The following is an 18221-nucleotide window of genomic DNA, read 5'->3' as shown; positions in this document are numbered from 1 at the left end:
AAAAAAACATGCATAATCCGACAGCTACAGCAGAAGTTTTTTTTTAACATTGCACTTCATTTTGTATCAGAAGGTATCATTAAAATTGGTTTTAAGTTGAGCTTATAGTAATTTTCAGTAGTTATTGTTTTAGTTTTTATTTTTTTGCCAAAATAAATGGATTTCCATTGCTGTGCTCTGTGTCACAAAAGAGAAAAACTTTAAAGTTTCACTTTAAAAGTTATTATGTCTCTATTTTACCAATCCGGCCCACTCAAGATGAAACTGGACTGTATGGGGCCCCTGAACTTAAATGATACAACGTTATGAATATGCTGAAATATATATTAGTCACCCATATCTACATCAAATTATGCTACTTCTGGAACAAATATTTAAGGTAAATTCACTTTAATCTCGCATTTTGATGAGATTGTGGTTAGTAGTGCTACATGGGCCTCAGAAGATTTAAATTTCTTTTTCGTGGAGGTATCCTGGCGATTGTTGCTATTTTAAAGCTTCTTCCTCTGTACGTCTGATCCAGATGTGAGCTGTCCAGTGGCAGATATTTCCAGCTGCATATCTCTGCTGTCCAGAGGAGCTATGAATCAGTGACAGAAAGAGGACTTATCTTCATGGAAACCACACCTCCAGCTAAACTGGGCTGGTATAAAAAACCACTACGTAGGAGTTACTACTATTGTTGAAACAGGGATGAGCCACCATGCAAACCCCTTTTATGAGCTGCGGCTGTTGTCCAGCTCACAATCCAACCAGCAGTCTGTCAAAGCGGCACTGTGGTCAGCGGGTGACGTCAAAAACATAAGGAAAAGAAAGGACAAAGGCCTGGCCGTAGTTATTTCAGCCAGTCACATATTCCTGGTGAACGGCGAAGGCAAAACTGCGTCCACATATTTTGGTGGCTTATGGAAAAATTCCTGAGATCATTAAAAATGACTCAAAGTAAAAAAAAAGTCTTTGAGAAGTTGAGACTGAGAAGTTAATCACACTAAAAGTGGATGTTTCCAGTTGGAGTTTAATTTGTGAGGTGAAAATATTCAATTATTCAGCAACAATCAGCAGATAAAAACAGCCCAAGGTGAATTGCGCATCATTTCATGTTTTATTCTAAAACAATAAAAGAAAATTGAAGAAAATATTACAAATAACAAAGATTATTTCTGCCAGTAAGTTAGAAAAGGCGTCATCTACTTTGTAATTCATATAATAGCAATAAAAGACCAGAGTGTTCCGCTCTATGCGTTTGCAAAGTGTGTTTTATTCCTCTTATCAATCCATTCATCCTAAAATCTGATTAGAAAAAAAACAGTGGAAAAACTGTGCTTGAACATCAGCACTGGACACACACATTCACTGCATTGATTTTGATCAGTTTTATGTCACTTTGTATAACTGTTGTATGACTGGATGTAACGGTGTATCTTAAGAATGAGTTCTTCTAGAATAGATGTAATCTTCAACAGCACCTCAGGATTTAAGCTTTCAGCTCTCTGTGGCGGGTTAAAGGCTGACAGATATCCGTGCCTTCAGCCCAGCTGAAGTTAGGGTGGGAGCCTCGGGGGCAAAGTCCCCGATGATAAAAAGGAAAGGTCGGGACTTTTGTCCGGGAGGTCGACGCCCCCCCGAGCCCTGTCATTATGGGCGGGAAGCTTCCACGGTGCTCTCTTCACACGACCTCCAGTCGGCCCACCCTGCAGGTCTGACCAGGTCTGAGACCCTCCGCTTCACCCAGGAACTCTGGGAAAAACCTGACGTTGAGGAGGAGAGGCACACTCCTCTACCTGTTGAACTCGTCTGGAGCTCTTCACTGCATTCTGCTCTTTTCCAGAAAAACACTCTTCTCCAATGAACATTAAACACCCTAAATACCACTGGCTAGGAACTATAAATGAAACAAAAAAGAAAAAAACTGACTTCTTTTCTCTTTCTGCTGTTGATCCTGAGTGTCTCAAATAAAATAAAAAAAAAGTCCCAGGTAAAAATTGTGCTTTTAAATATAGATTTTGTTGAGGGTATACCATCACATGACTGCCTGCAGAGAATTCAATAAAATGAAATCAGATCAGATCAGATCAGCCTACCCACTTTAAAGCTGACACATGTTGCACGTGAAGAGGCGGAGCTAACCACACAGACGGCACTCAGGTGTTCCAGCAACCACATATTTCAAAGACGGCTTTAAAGTCCTCCTCTCCAGCCAGACAGAGAGATCAAACAGGCGGTCATGCTGCTTCTCAAACCACTTCCACGTGTGCCGGGACGGGGACTCTTGTTAAAAAACACACTTAGTGACTCAGCGAGAGGCAGCCTGCTCCTCCACACGTCCATACAAATAAACACATGCATACACTAATGAGCCAGATGTGGAAAAAAACTCCTGACTGGCTGCAAAAAAATCCAATTCGGTTAATTAACGACAAATGCCGATCGCTGAATCCTGCCAGAGCCAGACTGTCGTACCTGGTAGCATTTTCCTATCCTGAACCAGGCCTCCAGGATGCGCCTGCACGGCATCAGCCCGCGGTTGTACCACCTCCGGAGCGTGTGATGCGCCATGGTCCAGACGAGCTGGCTGCTGGACGCCACCAGGTCCTCCATCCCCCGGATGATGCGCACCGCCATGGCCCGAGGCTGGTTTATCCCCCCCCCGATCCACTGATGCCACCTCAGAAGGGATGACCTGCACTTTGTTTGGCTTCGGAGCAGCAATCTGCTGCACTCCAGCTCGCCCTCGCTCACACTGGTCTTCTGTGTCTCCCCAGCTGATGTAATGTCAGTGAGAGTCGGAGTCTGGAGAGGCTGGAGCGGAGCGCTGTGCCTCCGGCTCGCTGCTGGGCCTCCGTCCAAAACACTGCCTCATAGAGAGCAGGGGAGGGCAGGACGGACCCACAAGGCCCCCGCTGCACAGCACTGGCTACTCAACCTACAAACCCATTAACACGCTCCTCTGCAGCACACTACTGTTGAAATGTTTTGCTTTCCAGACACAAATTACTTTTTTTTATTTTAGCTCGCATGTCAACTTCATTGTCTGGAGGAGGGTGTGGGAACGATCCGTCGCCTCGTCTGGGTTGCAGGGAGCAGTTTCCTGACGAGACCAGACATTCCCACCCATAATAATTCTGCTAGAACACTAAAAATAATTGCTCTTGTTTAGATCTGCAGCCCTGGCAGAGCTGACGAGGCAAACAAAAAAAAAAGAAAAGTGAAACTGTGAGGGGAGCTTTGAAGTTAAAACCTAAAAGCCTATAATTCTCTCCGCTGGACAGCTGCAGTCAATAAGCAAATGTCACAGACCCAGATGAACACCTGATTCAGATAAACAACTGGGTAGAGAGCGACGGTGGAGAGGTGGAGCGGCGGCGTGTTGCAGCTCATCTGGAAGCAATATCCGGCTGTTTGTTTATGTGACCCCAGTTTCCAGGAGAGCTTAAGTGTCCACAGTCAGCTTGAAGCTGTTTCAATGAAGGGGATCAGCATAATTTGTCTCAGAGCAGGTCGTCTGTGACCCCTGCGTCTGCAATAATGACGCAGAAAAACGTGGGACACGGCTAAGAAAAGCAGACGTTACTCCGACGCTGTTCTCTGTGGAGCGGCTCCCGACGTAGAACTTTCACTACGCTCTCAGTCGCAAACAAACAATAAACGCAACGTTGGCACCCACCGGGGTCTGGTGAACATCTGATTTCTCCGCAGAAAAACACATAAATCTTCTGCATGCGAGCTGGAAATGATCCTCTAAATACTGTGCAGATGCTGGAGGTGAACAGAGACATGGCTGTTTACGGAAAACAGAATGAGAAACTTTTTAAAACTGATCAAAAACAGATGAAAAATGAACCAATAGGGGGCACCAGAGAACCTCAGGAGCCAGCAGGGGGTCCGGGGAATGCCTTGTCCCATTTGTCAAAAATGCAATTTTCTTAAATTTGAATTTTGAATTATTTGCATGCCTAAAATTCATAAAACGTTATTTTTAAACAAGTTTCAGAGAAAGATTTAAGATAGTTGTGGACTATACTATATAAGAGTTATCCATTACCTCTAATGCACTCGCACTTTTCTTTTTTTTTCTGTTTTGCTGATATATTGAAACAACTTTCAACAAGTGTGTGGTGGTGTTTCAGTCAGGGCCAGCAGTAACAGAGTAGGAGAACAGGAGCAGGAGAATATGAATTCCAGGTGACTGTATGGTGGATACTGGATGAACTAGTAAATTATTTATCCTAACACATGCAGTAGTCTAATTTGTGTTTTTCTTGTTGTAGCATTCCTCGCTGCAAAGCTCCCCGGCACGCCTGCTGCAGTTGGCACGTCTCACTGGGCTCATTGGCACTCTGGCAGAAGTCCTCTCACTCTGATTATTGGTTGAAATCAGATCCATGTGCGTGCATGTGAATGAGCTGCGAGCGTGGCTGACTGCTCTGCACACAGATCGAATAATGAGCTCGTCAAGTTTCGTTTGGACTGACTGACTGCCGCATGTGAAAATGTGTTGAGTTCAATAAGTTCTGATTGTTTAACTTGTGGAACGACGTCCTTCCTCAATAGAAGAGGATGAGGTGGAGGCGGCTGGCTGTGTTGTGATTCACATTTAGTGCTCCTGTGTTATGAGATTCTGACTCTGTGTCTCGTTTCAGACTCCTTGACTTCCCCTCCTCATACCTGACTGCTGCCCCTTGTCCTGGTGTGGTCGCCTCTGTCTGAGTGTGACTGACTTCTCGCAGTGGCTGGGGTTTATATTGGGTTTTTCTTGTGTTTCATGGTTTTCTCTTTGTTTGGATTTTTGTACAGATGGAATGGCTTTCTAGACTGATGCTCTATCGACTGTTTTCCCATTGCTTCTGGTGACGCTCCTGTGACTAACACAACAGTGTGTGGCCTTTCCTAATCAGCGATCCCTGACAGGCACACCGTGATAGAATTTGTCGACCCATAACCTAAATAAAGATACATTCATATGATTTAAAAAAAAAATAGAATTCCATGTGGTTTATCCAGAAAAGATTGCCCTTCTTGATTGCAATTTGTCTCTTCTGTCGATGATGTTGCACTAATTCTGAGTTTAATAACTGATAGTCTGGCATTTCTAATTGTCAACCACAGGATTCTACTAATTTAGCATTTTGATTTCACACACTTGTTACATTTTGTCTGAATCAATATGCACTCCTTGAATGATGTGTTATTTCTCTTTTTTCTTCAGCTTTATTGAGTGTTGGTGGGAACTAATCCACTTATATCACCATGTGGCAACAATAATGAGATTATTTTTGCTCAACATGACAATGCAGACCTAGAATCCCATTCAATGGTACCTTAAAGCTTGATATGAATTGTGGGTTTTGGGTTATAAATATAGAAATTCAAAATATATTTTAAACATGTAGCATTCTGGGTATGTGGCTGCAGGTTCAGCATATCTTCTGATGTAAACACACTTCATGCTGTTGAGCTTTGGGTTTCTCTCATTCTGAATCAATTAAGCTTGTTGGGAAAAAAAATTACAGTAATAAAGAGTTAAATCAGAAACAATAATCACAAAACATGTGTGTTCTTCCCTTTTCTGAAAACCTTTCCAAGGACAATGTCACACCTCCTCTGTCATTTCAAAGAGAACAGTGTGCTCTAACAGGATTTACTTCTATTGATGGTGTAATTCAGCACAGCACAAGCCAGATGTATTTATTCCTGGAGGGCATGACTCTTTGTCACAGGCCCATTTTGGCAGTGTAACCAGCTAACCATGATAAACAGGGACAGACGTGCAGGGCCACAGCTGCCCCGAGCAACGACGCCCAAGACAGCTGAACATATGGCGGACACGAGCCTGCTGCCGACCGCACACATGCCTGACACGTGTGTGTGAGGCTGAGCGCGTTGCTCATGAGCCACGCAACGTTTTCACGCACGCATGGTCTGATGCTTCAAGTTTTGGATAAACAGTCGGAGCAGTTTTCCCTCAGAAACAGTAGAAATGTGTCTGCGTGGCAGGTCGGAGAGGGCCGGATCGTTCAGCCCATTAGCCGCCCCGACGTCCTGAAGCCTCAACTCTGAAGTCAAGCTGTGGTGTCAAGCTGTTAACAACCGGGCCTTTAAATCTAAAGAGGTGGGGCTTCATGAACACCTGCATCGATGAAGATCAGATGAAGAAGACTTCAGTTTTTGAGCTGATTTGACCCATTTTGTCTCTCCATCATAATCTGGTCCATAAATCCGCATTCTCATTTTTTTCTTTAAGAACAAAAGAACCACTTGTTGCATCACATATCCCATCAACTAGAGGGGATATGATGAAGCTATTAACTTCACCTCTCAGTGGTTATTGATGGATGAGTGAATGAATAAATTTAACCAAAGATTAAAACAAATGTGATGAATAAAAAAAAGAAAAACCCTGATAAATGTTCGAAAGTAGAAAATGAAAGTTATATATCAATATAATTTTTCTGTCTTGTATGAATTTGCACAAATTTATAGTCAACATTGAAGAATTGATCCCTTTTTTTGCATCTTAGAAATTAGAAAAAAAACAAAAAAGTTGTGGCCCTAACACAGATCCCTGCAGAACTCCCGATGTTACGTCAAAGCATTTTGACTTGTATGTTCCTATTCCTGAGAGCTGCTGTCTTTTTTTTAAAGTAGCTTTTCACCCATTCTAACACCACCGATCTCATCTCATATCCTGATAAAAATTTAAACACAAATTATCGTGGCTCAAATACTGTGACTATGAATCAATAAAGAAAGTCATAATGTCAGGGCTGTGTAAATTACGGCGCGTATATATAATTTATAATGTAACTGCCGGTGCATATTTCTGCATTCAGTGGGTGAAAAAAAAAGCATTGTCTTTGTTTTCTCGAGCAGGAGCACATACACAACACATATGCAGACTGCCCGGAGGCGTCGGATAATCCAGGCCTGCACGTAGGAAGAGGTGACGACCCCGGCTGCTATCTGTCAGAGCGTACGATCAGACAGGCCATCTCTGGAGAAACTATCTGCTCTGGATAAAACATTCCTCCACGATTCACAGTCCGCCTGACGTCTCACTTCTCTGTTTAGCATTTGTATTCAGTATGGCTGAAAAGCTTGTTCACCTCAGAAACTATTAAAAAAAATAATAATACATCTCCCTTTAAAAACATGTTGTTGTCCAGGGGAATTAAATTATTGTAGAAAATATTGATCATTCTGTATACAGACACATTTTTTGTATATTTATGTGTCTGGATCATGTAAAAACGTTTATTTTAATCGGTTTTTCTTCAGTATCTTGATAAAATAAAGATCCTTATGGAAATTATGTGAGTCAGAGGCTTTTACTTTGTTTTCACATTCTTCCTTCATTGTTTTGTAAAGAATTGTGAATTTTCTCAATATATTTGCCTTGTCCTGAACTGCCTTTAAAAGCTGAAGTCTGTTTTGTGTTCCTCCAACCTTCCCATCAATAACCTGACGTTTTGCACATTCAAGTTTCCACGTTGACTTTTTTCTTTCCAAAATCTCCACAAATTACTTCTTGGCTTGATCACATTCTCCAGCTGATCACAGATTGTCTCATACCATGCAGCGGTCGTAGAACATTGTAATTCATGCACATACTTGTTTCTGCAGTGTTTTTGGAAGTCTACTCGCTCCAGCCCTTCCTATTAAAATGTGCTTGTTGTTATCCAGCTGTGCAGAAGCCTGATAACCCCGTTACAACATGAAAGCACTGCATTCGCTAAACACACATCCCAATATAGTCTTGTTTCTCCTCAGCTACTGAATACTGGACTATATCCACCAGAAAGTCATTAACTTTGATGTCTGGTGTTGTGCAGGCAAACGAAGCCCGTCAGCTTCAGTAGGAAGCATCCCAGCAGCTTTTATTAGAAGAGGAATATTAGAATAAAATCAACTGAGCTCGATGTAATATTTAACAAGTCCTGATTGTTTTCTCTCTGATGTCTGAGAAGTTGTCCTTTTCCTTGCCTGAACTCGATCACAAGTGAAGATCGCTAAATGTTTCATCCCCTCTCTCTTTGTACTGACATTCACTTGTCTGAAGCGAGCAGCTCTCGGGATGGCTGTAAGCCCCCCCAGAAGGAGGCGCCGCCCGCACCACATGAGACCTTCATCAAGTCTGGACTCGGTTCAGATCAGACTGATCCCACCGCTCAGATCTGCTGACAGACCTCGGCCTGACAGAGACGTCGCATCACATTTTAAACACCCGCTCGGAGAGAACACGTCGGATCTCCTGTTGGTGGAGGAGCAGGTCTCACATCATGAATACTGCAGCCAAATAAAGACGTTCGCTCCTCACATTTTACTCACCATCACTTTGTTTTTCTCACACTGAAACTTTAAACTATGTAATCTACATCAGTGAAGCTTTTATTAAGCGCGACACGCAGCAGAACATTCATATTTTCTATGTTGTCCTCCCCTCTCAGTAAAATACTTGGAAATGGAGAATTCAGTAGCAGAATGTTTAAAACGTGACCTTTCACAAACACTACAGAAAGCCCTTACGGCTCGTACCACATTTAACACTTAATGCTTGAATGATTGAATGAACTGATAGTCAAATCAGGTTTTTGGGTGATTATGGTGAATATATACCTCTATGTCTTTCCTCCCGTTGACCCTTTTGGTCTGTTGGAGTGGGTCTCCAGCCTGGCACAGCAGCTGGGGGCAGGTTGACCTCACCACGCGGCGGTCCGACCGTCACCCCCTCCGACTGAGTCACCCCGTTGATCCACGCGAGTCATGTGCTGCACGCATTTAAAAGGCTCTTTCTCTTCAAGCTATTGTGACACTTGGGCCCTCAGGCTGAGTACAATCAGTTGTTGTGCAGGTCAAGTGGTGGCTGCATGCTGCAGTGCGCCTTTATCGCCAGCAGAGGGGGGAAAGTGAGTGTCAGAAAAGCCCCTGAGGACAATAAAACAGAAAATAATAGTGATTTTGGAATAATTCTGTCTGTTAGGCTTCCTATCTCCTGATAAAAGGGGTTCATTTCACTCCTGATACTCTGATTGGAGGTTTAATAAGAGCGCAGGTAGGCAGGCCTTAACAATTTAGACAATTTGTCCCAGAAGTTCAGTGTTATTAGGTCAGGACCCTTCGAGAATACAAGGCAGGGCATGACAGGGGCAGCCATGCTGCCAAGATGATCACAGATCCTTGTCCCGGGGCTCGCTTCAGCGCCACATAGCAATTACCGTGTACAGTACGAGGCAGGTTATTAGCCAAAGAGGGGGGAAGGCCTCGGAGTGAACGCAGGACAGGGAAGCAGCTGTCAGCCACACGGCTCTGCAGCTGACGATCTGAGCCACATACTGGGACTGCAGCTGACGGGCTGCACCGTGCATCTCTCACACACACACACAAACACACACACACACACAGGCACACATGCAGGACGGCCCAGCCGACTGTCTTCACAGGGCCCTGCACGCATGCTTTCCAGGCCAGAAGACGGAGCAGGTGGACACAGCTGTCAGAGATCACGATGGCCGATAGGAGGACGATTTGTAATCATACATCATAGATGAATAGATTAGGTTCATAAAACATTAAAGCAGGCCATTTCTGGTCACGCACAGACCATGGCCTACTTTTTATTAGGCTTCAGTTCTCCTCGCTCTGCTTGAAGCATGAGGACCGTCCCTGCTTTAGTTTGATCATCCTTTGATTCGTTCTTGGAATGTAATAAATAAAAAAAGAACTGCAATTTCCCCTTTAAACATGTCTACCCTGAGGCGTGCACATCTGATATCAGAGCATGTTGAGGGAGAGGCTGCCGTTATACATCTGAAATTGTCACTGCATCTGTTTAAAAAAGAGAGAGAAAGACGTCTTAATTACAGCCAATTAACACCATGTGATCGAGCTCCATTTGGCAAATGAATGGCGAGACGGCAAAGCTTTTGTGTGCATTTCGGCGGTACAGTCAAGCCTGTCTTTGTGCGGCGAGGCGGGGGGTAGAGGGAAAGAAAAGGAGGCAGGAAAAGAAGCGAGGGCCCGCGGCTTCGGGCTGCCGCCGCCCGCCTATCGGCTTGTCGGCTGCATCTTGGGATTTGGGGCCGGCTCCGGCGGCCGTGCGGGCCGCCGCTCAGGGGCTGGCCGGGGGCCGCGGGCCATGACAAATCATGTGTGTGCATAACCCAGATGCTACGGAGAGGAGGAGGAGGTCAGGGTGGGGGAAGGGACTGCAGCGTCAGCCGGCAGCCACACACTGCCTGCCGCCACCGAGCGCAGCCCCGAGGGAGCGCCGGTGCCCAGATCTGCCCGGGCATTTCTGAGAGGGATCATAAAGAGCTATTGTCACAAGTTTTCAATATCATATCCTGGAATGAATGACCACAGTGCTCATCTCCACGGGCGCGCCAATCAAACAAAGATAGGGCAGGAGGGATGGTTCGGAGCGGGGGAGGGGAGGGGAACGGAGATAGTCATTAATGAACCCTGAGGCCATGCAGAGGGGGGACGTTATTGAAAGGAGGAGGGGGGGAAAAAAACCCACATTTCATGATATAAATACAGCTCCAAGTAAAAAAAAAAGAGATTAAAAAATAAATAAAAATAAAAACCTGTTGCATTTAATTTCAATTTTTTGTGCGTGCACAAGTGTTTCTGTAAAAGACTGTTTTTTGATCCAGTACGATTGAAGCTCCAGTGACATGGCAGCGTTTCAGATACGTTTTCGCTTCAAAAAAGCTTCAACTTTACATTTTTGAAAACAACGTCTGTTGGCACAGAAACGGCAGGAATGCTTTAAATGGTGTAATAAGCATTCCAGGCCTGTTGGTTGTTATTGCAATAAAACCACACTCATGCACAGACAAAAATAATAAAATATTAAATAGTATAATGTGGTGTCTGTGGGGAGGGGCCGACCTCTACAATAAAACATTATAAATGATGAAGCTACAGACCAAGTTGGACCGCTATTACCAGTGACTCTGAACTCTAAAACTAACCAGTCCCAGGAGAACATGGACTGGGAGTCATGACTCTCCGTTCACACATGTGCAGAAGAACTATTCACTACAGTGTTTCAGAAAAGTTGTGTTTTCCTCCGTCTACACGGAGACGGACTGTTTTTGAGAAGTTCCTCCTGGGGGGCCGTTTTTAAAAAGCTGCATTCTGAGTGACTCCGAGCAGTGTTGTCGTGGAAACAGGCACCCAAAACAGTACAAAGGGTTTAGATTTTCATTTAAAAACATTGTATAAATGGTTCCTAAGAGAAGCGATTCCAGATTGTTTGTCCTCTGAGACCACGGATCGACTCAGCAACGCAGCCGAGCTCTCTAATCTTTGACTGAATTGTAATTATGATATAAAACAGGAGTCTTACAAAAAAACAGACTACTATATTTTACCTTTAACTGTTTATTTTTGACAACCTCAGAGAACTTTGCTTCAAAACTTTTGGGATACATTGTGCAAAAAAGTGACTTTCGTACATCAGATGTTTAAATTACCTGGCTCTTCAGCCACAGATATGTAAATGATACACTCATTTGGGCTTTTTTCACTTATGTGACTGTAGTAGTGTGCAAATGGGTCTATTTCAGATCTATACCAGCTTGGCCCAATCGGCTCATGGAAATCGAGTCGTTACCACACGTTGAGTCATGAACACTAGAAAACCTTTTAAGGGTTACGGCTCCCCTTCAATTACAGCGAAACATTATGGACACAGTGAAGTGGTTAAATCCATTTTGTGGCAGCGATTAGAGGCGGTTGATACGTGCATATCTGAGACCCCCTGGCTTATCGCGCTCAATCCAATTTACTGAACAGATAATCATATCAGCGATGCGGACTCGTCTGGCCGTACAGCGCTTCATGCACCACGGACCGAACGGACACCCTGAAGGACCTCAAAGAGCCGTCGCTCTGAAAGAAAGACCGGGCGTCCCGCAGGAATACTTGTCACTCCTGTGTCAGTATCAAACCACCAATATTGCAGACTCCGTCTATTTTTATCCCGAGCTCTCGGTGGGCAGAGAGCTCTCAAAGGTGCCGTCTTTGTCACATCAATTTCACGAGGTGGAGTGATTCGACGGGAGGCCGAGTTCACTTCGAGTCAAGCGGGGATTTAAAAGTAGCTGGAGTTTGTCGAGCAAACAGCCTCAAAACATCACATCTGTTCCCGATTCACTGCCGCTAGAAAGTCAGATTTAATGCTTTGTTTATATGGTCACGCGTTCTGTAACGGCTGCTACTCCGAGAATGGAAAAACATGTCACTGCTGTTTTTGTATTCTATTTCTTAGAAAAGACACCACATGTGGACAAATGAAAATTTATGGGTGGATAAATATTCTCAGACTTGTTGAAAACATAAAATGGAAATCCAACAGACTAACTTCTTCAAGCTGAATGAAAAAAAAAAAGTTTAATGAAGAAGGCAGAGATCCCAGAGAAGATGTGCAGCAACAATCAGTTTTTAGATCTAATTAGTTTATGTGACATTCGGTGGAAATCTAGGGGGGGAAGACAGATCTTCTACGCTTCCTTTCAGAAAATTATTCCTCTCAAGTTTAGGAATCATTTACATTTAAAGTGAAAGCGCATTGCTTCTGAAAGGTTTCATGTTTACATATCGAAGTTTTGAAAACGATGTTTATTCACACACAAACGGCAGAAACGCTGAAAGTGACGTAATTAACATGCCAGACCAGGAGCTGGCGCTGTTGGTTGTTTCTGTGATGAAACCACACAATACGCTATAAACACTAATAATGAGAGTACACAGACATTCAGACGACCAAGCTGGATGGATATTCCGAGTGAATCTCAACTATAAAACTACCAAGTCCCTGGAGGCGATGGACTGGGAGTCATGACTGTCTGGAGGCCGCCATTGTTGTTATTGTCCATCGAGTCGCACATGTGCGGAAGAGCTATTTACTACTGCCGTGTTGCACATGCAGAGTAGCAGTGCTTCAGAAAAGCCGTGTCTCTGGCTAGTTACACAGAAAGTGAATCAGAGTGTTTCCCGAAACTCACATTTTCACCCATTTCCACCGAGACAAAGTTGGAGCTGTTTCATAAAATAGAATTTTCCCGTCTCCATGGTCATGAATAATTTTCAGAAAATTCTGCCTTGAAAAACATTTTCAAAAAGATGCATTTTCCTGCAAAAGTTCTCTGTTTTCCATTGAGCATGTTGTGTAAACAAACACCCAAAATGCAGAAGTTTTGTTTTCACTTAAAACAATTTTGTGTAAAATTCTGGAAAAGACAAGAGGTCTGACATCCTGCATCTCATCTGTGGCTTTTAAACAAAGTTACTGTCAACTTTTCCCATTTGAAATCAATATAAAAACATTCTTTCACCTTTTTTGGTTCTCTTATATATTTAAAGTCCCTCAAGGTTAATTTTCTTCAGTACCGATGTTGATATTGAATTTCTACGCTTGTAAATCAGTGTAATGTGAGATTTCATAACTAAGCCATCTGACTTTTAAGTTGCGTATTTTTTTCTGCAGTAAATGAGTCTTCGCTTTAGTTTTGATTCTTTTCATCATGTTTCCGTTCCCAACTCTAAACCTCTCGTAGGTCACCTGTTGGCCAGACGCTCACTATCAGCATTTACATCATTAATTTGCCATCAGCTTCAAGAAAAGCCTCATAATTACTTTCAGGGTGACTCAATACTGAAACAGAACTCAGAGTAAATTAACATTTTAACTAGGGTTGGACCATGTGCTGCGAGAAACGGGAATTTTAAGCATAAACTTTATGATTATTGCAATATCAACATGTACATGAACATGTCGCACTAAAATGCGTTGTACATTCACTCTGAAAACTCAGGATTTTACATGAAAAAAATGAACAGGAATATAAAAGGAAACTGTGATTAATCATAATAATTTTACAAAAACTATGCAATAAACTAGTAACTTTCAATTGATTAACAAGTCTGATTTATTCCTAATTCATACCCAGAGGGCAGAAGCAGAATATATAAAGAAAAGTAACCAAAAACAATTCTCCTGTGGGGAAAATGAGATTCATATGCAATGGATGAGAGTAAAAAGTAATTATTCTGTCATATTGTGGTGTAAATTTGGGGGGCAAGAAAAAGAGCACTGTTAAAAACAAATACTTTCGCATCATCAACATAAGTGCAAATCACATTGTTATCACATTTACACGTTCATCTAAAAACCTGAAGTTTTTATAAATTTCAGTCTATTCAAGCTGCTCCTTGGTTTCTACCACTCTCCAAATACTGAAATAACAGCTTATTGTTACAGTTTTAACTTGATACAAGTATTTCTCCACATACTGCATCATTATGTACAAAATAATCACTGCCAGCCGCTGTCAGAGCACTCTTTGATTTAATCTTACGTTGCAAAGTGTCTCATTATTAAAGCAGTTCAGATGTGTGTTAGTGTAAAGCTCTAAGTTTATCTGGTTGGAATTATTACCAGGGGAAACCTCTAATTTCATTTTCGCTATCAGCGCAGCTCATCAATCATCTGGAGAGCAAATTACTGAGTGCTTGGCGTTAATCCAGGGAGTGAAAAGGATTAACCACTTCAACCGGCAACCATTTCTAGACAGTAGAAAATGTTTTCAAATGGAATAGTTTAGATTTATATAAACTACGCCTGTAATTTGTGGCTTGACTGCATATTTAATTCAATCGCTAACCAGCGTACAGGAGCTAAATTCACAATATTTTCTGAAGAACTTAATCGTGTATTTATTCTGTATAATGATCTCTAAAATGCTGGAAGAATAACAGCTGGACTGACAGAAGAAATGGCCAGAGAGTACAGTCAGAAGCAGAAAAAAAAAAAATTGGAAAACATCCAAAAACAAACCACTTCTTATCTGAAACGTTGCTGTTGGGAACTGCAGATATATATTTGTATGAAAAAACAAAGAGGTTTTCTTTGGAGGAGCAAATCTCAATGCAGATCTCTGCCTCTGTGTAGCGCATATTGATATCACAAAAATAATAAATTTGCAATATACAATGCACTTGTAATTGACAGGAGATAGATTTGTGTTTCCATCTTGGGTGGACATTTGGGATATTTATGAAATATACCCAACCTATAACGCTATAGTTAAATAAATCTTCCCAGTAACAGTCACGTTTGGAAGACATATCTGATTATGACCACCACGGCTGGTCTTCCCCTCCTTCCTTCCCCCTGGGGACGCTGAGTGTTAGCTTTCCTCCCAGTCTGCTCCACACCTGTTATCACTGTTCAGCCCACTCGGCCTCCAGATATCAGCTTTCTGGCCAAGTCCAGTCAGCACCATCACAAACTTCACCGTCACTCATTTCTCGGGCGATGGCTGACTCTGCTGTCAGGTGTGATGCTGCTGCTTTAAGCTCTCCCTTGGCATGCTTTGTGAAAATGTGCCGGTCACATGTGCTGCTTAATACAATAGAGTACAGTGGGTGAAAGGCCACACACACACACTTTCATGTAGGACAAACCGATGCGTTTCAAAAGGAAGTGACCAGCCCTCTCTGCAGCACAATGCTACCTTGAAAAGACCTCCGGATCAAAGATGGCTCTCTTCGATTGTACGACAGCTTCCTGGTTATTAAGCCACCTCGCCACCAAAGCTTTCCTCCATGTTATGACTCACATGCAGACCTTTGTCCCTGTTGGAGAGCTGAGCCCGGCCTGCTTCAGTGGAGCAGCAGGACGCTGGGTTTCGGTCCACAGGGCAGGTGATAATGACTTCCCTCCTCCTCCTCCTCCTCCTCCTCCTCCTCATCCCAAGCTGCAGTGGTGAAGGTGACTGCAGCTGGATGAATTTTCTCTCTGAACTGCAGGGCGTATGACTTGTGAGCAGCGGGTGTGCGCGCTAAGAAATGACGATCTGCGTTCTTTAATTAGCTAAACGCTGCTCTAAGGATGCTGGGAAGAGGTTGGGTATGTAATTGTTTTGAAAACGATGATGCAGGGCAATGGGTTAGTGCTTAAATGAGTTTGCGTCTTTACGCTTTGGGATTTGTTACTTCAGTTAACAGTGCTCTTTCTCTTGCCCCGAATTTACACCACCGACCATGACACTTCTGGGAATTAATTGTCGTAAATCAAACTACTTATTCAAATTTAAGATAGCAGGTTTTTGGGGAGGAAGCATGAATGTGCAATACATGAAAACCTCATTTATCACAGCTGAATCCTTGTTTTGTGATCTGTGTGTTGCACATAATATATTGGAATAACAAAATCTTTCTGTGTTAATCTTTTCTGAAATGAAAACACGTTTTCTCTTAAAATGTTTTCATATAACCAGGGCCCAATTCAACGTTGGGTTCCTCGAAGAGGGACAGACGCCCTGTTAAAGCCGCGGCTTATCACAATCGTTCTAATTAGGTGGCTTTTACCCAGCGGCTTTCACAGAGCACGTGAGTTGTGCTTAACCCGGCACAAAAGGGAGCTCAGGTAACACTCTATTAATGATGAATGCTAAGCTTTAATGGCTGAGCGCCTTCCCGCCCTCCAACTACAGCAGATATCTATCTGATGCTCGGCAGCCTTCAAGCCACTGACAGTACAACCCAAACAAAATTAACTTATTGAGTTGAAAACTGGAAAAAAAAAAAAACTGTGATCTAAATCTATCGCCCCAACTCAACAGGAAATTACTTTGTAGGGGGGGTTGCGGGACTCCGAGCATATTTGCAGAAGTCTCCAGTGTGTCTCTTTACCATGCCTCCATCCCTTCTGGCATCAAATGTGTGAAACACTCACATGGGGCTTTAAAAGCTGAGCAGTATTGATCACTGTGGATATAAAGCTGTGGGGTATGTCTGCTGTGGAGACACGCTCGTTTTTTTCCACCATGTACCTCTCTGCTTGTGCCTGAGAGGGTAATAATAGCCACTGGGGCCCTTTTCGCCCCCCTCTCCGCCTTTTTTTTTTTTTTTTCCCACCTCATTCTGATCATCATCGCAATCCCTTTCTACATCTGTGTGTGAAGTGTGGGGAGTGTGTGTTTAAGAGAAAAAACACACAGAAATGTGGGGCAGTCACAATGGGATGCGTGGCTGGATGCAGAAAGACACCCGGGCGGCATAATTTGAGGAAAAGGCCACTCCCACACTCCGCCTCCCCACAACCTGCCAGGGAAGCCCAGAGCGCTGCAGACGGAGAGAGGAAGGTGGCGGAGGGCTCCGCTTTGTTGTTATTTTCATTTTTCTCAGCCTCACAGCCATCCCATCCCAGTCTGAGAGACGTGCGAGGAAGATGAGTGGGAGGAGGACGACACAGAGGAGGGGGAGGCTCTGGCTCGTAACGCTGCACAGATCGGTTGGGTTCAAGGTTCGTCTCGCTGCCCGAGGATGTGGATGAACCCACCAGGAAGGAGGTGGTCCGCTGCGTTTCACCTGACTACCTGAGCATAGAGGTGGTCAGACGTCAACACCTGTGCTTTAACCTGGTAAATACCGGATCACAGTTTTGTGATCTTGGCTCTAACCTTTAGCGTTTCTATTCAAATACTTACACAATAAGCAAACTCCTTGTGGTAACAATAAAATCTGGAGCCTTCACAGTTCTCCAGATTTCAACTTTTATAAGTGTATTAATCCAAGCTTTATCAAGGTTTTTTTTTCTATCTAAAAACAGAACACAATCCGTGTTTTTCTTCAAATGACACTGTGCTGGCTGAGTTTCTCTATATCTCCACGAGGAGCCCAGTGTAGCGAGAGAGGTCAGGCCGTTCTCAAAACAGAACCCCAGCAGGTGCACCGAGCAGGAAGCAGACACAACAAAGGAGAGGAGAACGGCGATGGAGACGCACATGTTGACTAAAAGAAGCAGGATGATCTCCTTTGAGGGAATGGTGGTGAAAAGTATCTGACTTTCACCCAAGTGGTGACGATTTGTGCGCAATGAGGAAAACAAGTCTCCTAGAATGGATGGATGGATGGATGGATGTGTCGTTATCTGGTTCCTAAATTCTCTTTTCTCCAAACCCGGACAGAAAACAAGCTTCGCATTCTGTTAAAAGTGCTTCGTTTTCACGCAAACATAAAATCTAGCGTTTTTCTTTTTCTTGAAATGCATTGAGATGCCCAACATATTTTTAAAATTCTCTTCTTTCAAATACAGTTTTTGAACCAAAGTCTGAATTTCTCACCAGTTCTTTTTCCAATAGATGAATAAAGATGCATCACCAAGCGACTGCTTCACCTAATTTGTATTGGTTGTTGCGCTGGACCGAAAC

At 43.3% G+C, this 18221-nt stretch overlaps 1 protein-coding gene across 5 annotated transcripts in view; it reads right to left on the bottom strand.

The window, feature by feature from the left end:
- Positions 1-18221, bottom strand: part of frmd4ba (FERM domain containing 4Ba) — a 46322-nt gene that overhangs the window by 24047 nt on the left and 4054 nt on the right. For 2 of the 5 annotated variants that reach the window (XM_030091499.1, XM_030091500.1), the window contains exon 1: positions 2461-2771. The exons of 1 other annotated variant lie outside the window; for it this stretch is intronic. In XM_030091499.1, the coding sequence (XP_029947359.1) occupies positions 2461-2622 (162 nt within the window). In that variant the 5' untranslated portion in view covers positions 2623-2771. Of the gene's footprint in view, positions 1-2460; positions 2773-18221 lie in introns of those variants that run through there. 2 more of the 5 variants (XM_030091496.1, XM_030091498.1) reach the window with 2 other exon arrangements.

This window comes from Salarias fasciatus, chromosome 5, assembly GCF_902148845.1.
Source record: "Salarias fasciatus chromosome 5, fSalaFa1.1, whole genome shotgun sequence".
Lineage (NCBI taxonomy): Eukaryota > Metazoa > Chordata > Actinopteri > Blenniiformes > Blenniidae > Salarias > Salarias fasciatus.
The sequence above is the reverse complement of the archived record's forward strand: the minus strand, read 5'-3'. Positions and strand labels throughout refer to the sequence as shown.